Here is a 7,713-nt window from a genome sequence, read left to right on the forward strand (position 1 = left end):
GCCATTTGAGGTGGCTGGAGTTCGTGTGAAGCTACACGCATACTAAAGAAGTTCTCATAGCCATCCAAGAGCTCATTGATCAAATCCTTAGGTTTAGAAGAAGCATTATGAGTGAGAGTGCTAAGCTAGCTCAAGATTGAGTGAGTGTTCAAGGTGTAGCTGCCTTGTGGCTGGTTCTAGAGTGAACCATTACTTGTATCTCGGTGTGCTGGCCCTATGGAGCTTTGGTGGCTTGTCGGCAAGTCTTCGACTCTCCGGCTTGGTTTGGAGCGGCGGTGACGATCGTGTGTGGGTGACGTGGAGAACCCCATCTTTTATGGAGAAGCTTCTTAGTGGAAAGTGGGATCAAGGTGACAGGGAATTTGGCGTGAGCCTGTGGCCTAGCCTTTGTGGTAAGTCAAGGGGTCCCTGGAAGAGAGTTGATGGCTGGGAAGTGATACTCTTGATTGAGTGCTTCAACAACATGCACTAGAGGTGGCTTAGTACGTACAGATACCACAGGATATACAAGAGTTTGCTTCCCCTCATCCTCTATTTATATTTCTGCATTTCATACTTGCAACTTGCGTGCTTTACTTTCTTAGAGTAGTATCTTGCTAGTATTATCTATAGGTTGCAAAACTTGTTTTGGGATGAGGGTTTCACACTAGTTCAACCATAAATGCACATATAGATAGCATGATCTAGTTTGAGAAAATTCCTTATTTGACATCAAAAGATGACTCAATTCCTTCCTTGGCCCTGAAATTTTTTTGCTGCCTTATATGACCTAAATTTGAGTTTCATGACTTCCATGACACTGCCATTAGTTTGTTGCGCACACACCGTGAAGTGGACTATGAAAAGACTAGATTGTCCCTCTAATCAGCATGAAGCTAGTTTTTCCTCAATGTGATGTGCTTTAGTGCATGTGCTTCTGCAGAAAAGAGGAGCTCATCCATGTCATGGCGCCTCTGGCCACGAGCTCGTGGCCATGGCGCCCTCCGCCTCACCGGCCACATCACCTCAAGCAGCGGTGGCCGTGGTGCCTCCCACCATGTTGCCCGAAGGGCAGAAGGCCACCAGTCCTGCAGCCTCGGCGCCCGCAAGTAAAGCACCTCTGGCCGCCACACCTCTGGCTACTAGGCCCTTGGCATCCACGCACGAAGAGCAGCTAGCCACAGGGATTTTGGCCGCTGCATGCGCCCAGTGGTAGCCAGGCAGGATGCCCATTGCCGCCACACCCTCTGCCACGATGAAGCTGGAAGGGCAGCTAACCATGGTGCCGGAAGGGCCTCCCACCCTACTGCCACCGGCCATCCCTTCTCATCAAGGATTTCATGGGGAATTGGAAGAGAGAAGTGAGGGAAGCAGAAGAAGCAGAGAGGGACATGAGGGGAATGGGAGAAGGAGAGAGTGGAGGTCATTTTGATCTCATTTACTTCTATCAGTTTCTGAGTGGAAGGGTAATTTCGTGCCTTTGTCCACTTTCTGACATGGATCCAGTGGGAATTGACGAAAATATGAGATGGAATGGACGGTAGTTTCACGGAAGGAACGAAACTAAAATCCAGAGTCATACAAGGCAGTAAAATATTTTTAGGGCCAAAGAAGGAATTGAGTCATCTTTTGATATCAAATAAGGAATTTTCTCATCTAGTTTACGTTTAGTGCATAATTAGCTTGAGTCATAAGTTAAGGTTTTAAGTTTGCCGAATTCACCCCCTCCTCCTCTTAGGCTATGAGCACAAATTACTTTCAAATGGTAGCAGAGCCGAGACTCACATCTTTTATAAAGAAACGCTAATTCCAATAGCAAATTGTGAAAATTGGCTCATAGGAATGGTTAGGCTTCACCGTGGATCCTTAGGAAAGGCTCCGCGTCCATAGTTTGGCGGCGCAGTCTTCCATCATTGGAAAGTGTTATGGAAGCTCATCTTCAAGCTAGAGGCTTAAATATTTGGAGAGTAGTTAGTGAAAGAAAGAAACATGATAAACACCAAGAGAAACAATATGATTATTGCAAAAAGTATAATCTTATTTTCTCTTTGTGACAAAGTGTTCAATCATGGTTCTGCTAGTAAAATTTCTTATGAGCTATGGAAGACTATCAATAAGGTTCATGGTGGAACCAAAGATGTGGCAAATGAAAAATATCATGTTCTCATTGGTATGCTTAATAGCTTCAAACAATTTGATCATCAAGACGTTCAAGCTATGTACTCACAATTGAATGTTCTTGTGAATGGGATTAATTCCTTAGGTGTCAAGCAAATTGAAGATATAGAACTCATTCGCAAGATCCTTCACTCTCTTCGAAGGTTGGTCTATGATTTGGTGACCTCAATTCTCTATGAGAAAGAGCTCAACACATTGACACCAAATCAAATCCTCAATAAGGTGATCGCCTGCGAGCTTTGCAATGACACCAAGCCAAGAGCTCCACCTTCTTCACCAACACATAGTGCTCTTGCAAGCAAACAAGCAAAGATGTTGAAGAAGATGGTGATTAAAGGAAGATCAAGTGAAGAGGAAGAAGAGGAAGCAAGCAAATGCTCCTCAAGTGATGATAAAGAAGAAATGAACCCTGGGCTTTTCAAGTAAGTCAAGAAAATGAACAAAAGCTTGAAGAAGATCAACTTGATGGGGTACATGGTCTTTCTCAAAGATGGGCATCATCATCATCTAATGGAGATTGAGAGGATCAAGTACAAGAAGAAGAATGAACAAAGGAAGGAGAAGAAACCCAAACAAGAAGCCCTCGCCACCTTTGGTAAATAGGTCAGTGGTGGTGAAAAATCAAGCACAAGCTCAAGCGATGATTCAATCAAAAGATTCACCACCCGCATCAACAATGGCTCCTCGTCATCAAACATGTGCCTTATGGCCAAAGGTATGGTAAGCGATGCAAGTGGCGATGACTCCAACTCTCATTCCATTGATGAACTTCTTGATTTGATCCATGAGTACCAAAAAGTCATTAATAAAAATATAAAGAAATCAATAACTTAATGCTCTTAATGATGTTAATGCTATCTTACTTATGATGATTTATTGTGCAAATTCAAATTACTTAGCAAGGAGCATGAAGAGCTCAAATTAAAAATTGAGAGCATTGAGAATAAAACTAATGACTCTTTGGGAATGGAGCTATATATCCCTTGTGCAATTCCAATCTCTAAGGTAGATGCTTCAATTTCTTGCATTGATTTAATTGATTAATCTTGCTCTAACCCTTGCAATGAGAAAAGCTTTGGGAATGTGATTGTAGAATCATGTGATGATGTTATTGCCATGGAAAATGATGAGCTCAAGCAAGAAGTAGAAAGGCTCATGAGGGACTTGGAAAGATTGAAGGGTAAGAGCACCATGAGCAATATCCAACCTTCTAAAGATAACCATAAAAATATGGTGAAGAAGCTTGAGAAGGGTGTAACCATGACTTGCTTCACGTGCCATCAAGATGGCCACAAGTCCTAATAGTGCCCTGAAGCCAAGAAGAAGATTCCGGATGAGAAGGACAGGAAGAATCTCACCATCAAGAGTTCTCTCATCTACAAAAAGCTCAATCAAAGGAACAAAAGCAAAAGCACCTCCTATGCCATCAAGAAGAAAAGCAGTGGTAAGGTGGTTACTCACAAGGTTGGGAAGAAGGTTTGGAGTTGAAGCTGCTCCATTTGGGTGCCCAAGGAAGTCATCACCAACATGAAGGGGGCGCAAAAGGTGTGGATTCCAAAGGATACTAGAAGCCTAAGGATCGACTATGGGGGATTTAGAGACTTGACTCACTAGATGATGAGAAGAATCAAGCTAAGAATCTAAGTTCACAAGATTGGACATTTGTTGCCAAATCCCACAAATAAAGGTAAAAGAGGTAATGGTAGATTTCAATGCATGCATGATGTGGCTCTATTGCTCTGTCTAGAATGTTTGCATGTGTTGCATCTCCTAGTGTTTTTACTTATGGTAGGTTGCTTGTGTCTCTAACTCTAACCCATGAGCAACCTACATATGGTTTGATAAGTGTGTGGAAAGCTACGTGTGGTTCACTTTCATGGTACACGGACTTTTTGAGGTATGTATTTAATTTGTATACCATGAACACAAGCTATAGGATAAACTTCCCATTGTTGTTATAAACAACATGCATACTTTTATTTAGTGATTCAAACACCAAATGCACACATTTAGGGGTAGTTCATCCTATGGTTTGTGATTTTGCAGACTAATAAGTTTTCAACCTTATTTTTTTGTAGTCTCTAGACGGCCCATTACTGTGCAATCACTCTAAGAGAATATTGTTTACTCTCAATGTGAATTAACAACTCTATAAGCATGAAAAGAGAAATAGTTGCTTCCATGCATATTGAGTCATGCTCTATTGAACTTAATTTTTCATATCTAAGTTCATAGGCTATGTGCTCCTACATTTGCTCACCTTGGTGCACCAAGTGTTAATCTCTCAACTTCTTTCAATTAATATTACTCAAACTTCTTTCAAGTGGTACAATCAAGGTAACTAAACAACCCTTGGCAGTGTGCAAGGCTTAAATATTTCTTTTTGGTATCATTGTCAATTCTTTAAATCTTTTAGAGCTACCTCCGTGCATGACATGATCTAAGCTTCATGTTGGTGGCTATAGATTACTTTACTAAATGGACCGAAGTGGTTCTTTTGAAGAACATGACATATAAAGAGGTAATTGAGTTTACTATGGGGCATATTATTCATAGATTCGGTATTTCTCAAACTTTGATGACGGATCAAGGTTTTTCATTTATATCAAAGGAGGTGTGTACATTTACCGAATCTTACAAGGTTAAGTTGTTCAATTCATCTCCATATTATACTTAGGCCAATGGTCAGGCAGAGTCGAGTAACAAGATTTTGAAACTTATCAAGAAAAAAGATAGAAGAAAATCCTAAGAGGTGGCACAAGGTGTTATCCGAAGCATCGTGAGCACATCATATATCTAGATATGGTGCTACCAAAATAACTTCTTTTCAGCTTGTATATTGTCAAGAGACCGTTTTACTTGTCGAGGTAAATCTGGACACTTATAGATTGGCTAAATAAAATGACCTTTCTGCTATTGATTACCAAGACTTGATGATGGATAATATTAATGAGGTGTCCGACAAGCTATTAAGAGCTTTGAAGGAGACTGAGAAGGACAAGCTTCAGGTGGCTAGGGCTTACAACAAAATGGTAAAAGATAAATCTTTTCAGGTTACCAAACTAGTTTGGAAGAGGATTCTGTCTCTTGTGATGAAAAGCAATAAGTTTGACAAATGGTCGCCAAATTGGGCGCCCCATACAAGATCCTCATGGTTATCTTTGGAAATTTGTACATGGTGGAGACGCTGCAAGATGATGTCAACCTAGCGATATGAAAGATACTTGAAGAAATATTATCCCAGCGTATGGCAAGATGCATGAAGATGGAGACGGCCGGTATATAGATATCGCCCTTAGCATTATTTTTAGGCCATGTATTCTGTGTAAAATATTGTTCTTAAAACATGTCATGGTATTGTTTTTTGGCTTGCAAAGCTCACCAAAAAGTTAGGGGGTATATGTTGACAACCAAAATAGGCAAGATCGTGGCCGACCGGTCAGACCAGTCTAGCCTTTTTGTAGTTTGAGCCGACTCGTAAAGAGGTACGTCTTTCCCGGCCTATATATGAAGGTTAAGACCAATTGAGGTTAATCGCAATCGATTCAATACAATTTGTCATTTACTTTTTACTCACTTTTCCAATCACATCTGTTGTTCTTTTTGCGTCTCCATAGCGTTCGAGGGTGTTCTGAGTGGTCTGCTGATCTCAAAATAACTCTAGATCCACGAGCTCCAATGGGTCTCTCCGAGTTCGAGGTTTTAGATCTTCGAAGCTTCTCGGTAGAACCGGTCTCACCGGTCCGAGAGCTATTGGTGACGATCATTTGGCGATCCACGTGTTCTAGCGCATTCGTGTGTTGGCCAGATTTTGCGTCAACAATATATGTACCACTAAGCCTCAAAAAATGGTTTGAAACGAACTTTAGTCAAGCTAACAAGGGGGCAGCGATCAGACAATTTGAAAAAGACTACTACTAAAATCACAGATATGCCTCTGTCCTTCTATTTGATTAAGACATCTTAACAACGTGCAGTTGCTCATCCTTCACTCCCTAGATGGGTCGAGGACATGCCCGGCAAATACGACGCTGCCTGATGTCTCCTCGATGATGAAGAATGCAAATGGGTGGTCGGCGACGAAGTCCACCTGCTTGGGCGGCTCATAGTCCAACGAGAACCCCATGTCGTCATCCGACTCGGTGGCGGCAGCTGCCTCACAGCCTTCCTCATTCACATCGATCACCGCCTTGTGGATGACCTCACTCACATATATTGGCCCATCATCAGTAGTGTCAACCTCCGTGATCTCTGACATACTCGCTGTTAATGGGTGGAACGGTAAGATCAGGCCCAAGCTCTTGAGGTCTTCAACGATGCCACCGCCAAAGGTCAGCTTGAACCGTGGCAGCCGGAACTCATTGACAGGGACGAACATCAGAGGCAGGTGGTTGTGGAGGAACTTCGGCGATGAGGTCATCTTCTCAATTAGGCTCTGCAGGCCGTCGCGGGTGTCGGGGAGGAAGATGCACATGGAGAACTTGGGGATACTCTTCAGCTGCATCCAGTCGAAATCCGGTGAGGACCTGTCCACGTCCATCGACTTGTACGGCAGTTTGAGCACCTTGAATCCGTCATAGCAGGCGATTTGCTGGTCGCACCAGTTCTGCATGAAAGGCACATCGATGGTGCTTCCATCAAGGCGATGGAACTCGTGGTCAATGGTGATCTCCTTCCTGAAGGGATCCCGCCAGTTGCCCTTGAAGTAGATGGCATTGATGACAACGTTCACAGTGTCTTTCCTTTGCGCGTTTGGGTTCACCATCTCTCGGTGATGAGGCCTCTGGTCACCTCGGCCACCCAGGCGTTGATCTGTACTCTCGATTCCACTGGCTGCGCAAGACAAAAGACATTAAAACAGATAGACGTATATACTGTTTGTTCTACATTTATTAGAGGTTGATTTCTTATTTCAGAATTCAACAGATTTGACCTGCAAGTAAAGATTCATGTGGGTTTAAGCTGAGTTGGCTAAGCTCTTAGCTGAAGATGAAAACTATGCAGCTACAGACATAATTTACTTAACTTATCATGCCTCAAAACTATGTGGATTAAGCCTTTGCGGTAAAAGTATGTAAAGTCAAGTCAATTTGACTAAATTTCATAGGAGCAAGACTGAGCTTATCTGATTGAAGATGAGCTAGTTTTTTTATTTTGTTCATTGTGGTTTTATATGCACAGAAAAAAGAAGGAACTGGAGCTTGTGTGTGTGTTTATATTTTTATATTTTTAAAGACTGTCTGATTCATTCATAATTGGTGTTGTGAGTTGTGACTGAGACGACATTAAAGCATCTACCCATTTTAGCATGGTATCAAATATCGTAGCGTTTCATAATAGTTTTAATTTGTTAAGCATATAATCTTAAACAAATTTTACTTGAACTGGTTGCAGAAAGCAACAATTTCACAACAAAACAAAATTATCCAAAATACATCTAGGCTAAGAATCTTACAAGATGAAACCTTCAATGAACTTCTATTAGTACTGTGAGTACTATATTTTTTTCCTAAAATTGTTAGCCCATCCCAAAAGAAGAATTAAACATAGATTGAT

At 41.8% G+C, this 7,713-nt stretch overlaps 1 protein-coding gene across 1 annotated transcript; it reads right to left on the minus strand.

Moving 5' to 3' along the window:
• Nucleotides 1–6,069: 6,069 nt before the first annotated feature.
• On the minus strand, nucleotides 6,070–6,922 carry LOC120645507 (putative serpin-Z5). Its single transcript, XM_039922288.1, has one exon. The coding sequence runs from the start codon at nucleotides 6,920–6,922 to the stop codon at nucleotides 6,146–6,148; it is 777 nt and encodes a 258-aa protein (XP_039778222.1). The 3' UTR covers nucleotides 6,070–6,145.
• Nucleotides 6,923–7,713: the final 791 nt, after the last annotated feature.

This window comes from Panicum virgatum, chromosome 8K (assembly GCF_016808335.1).
Source record: "Panicum virgatum strain AP13 chromosome 8K, P.virgatum_v5, whole genome shotgun sequence".
Lineage (NCBI taxonomy): Eukaryota > Viridiplantae > Streptophyta > Magnoliopsida > Poales > Poaceae > Panicum > Panicum virgatum.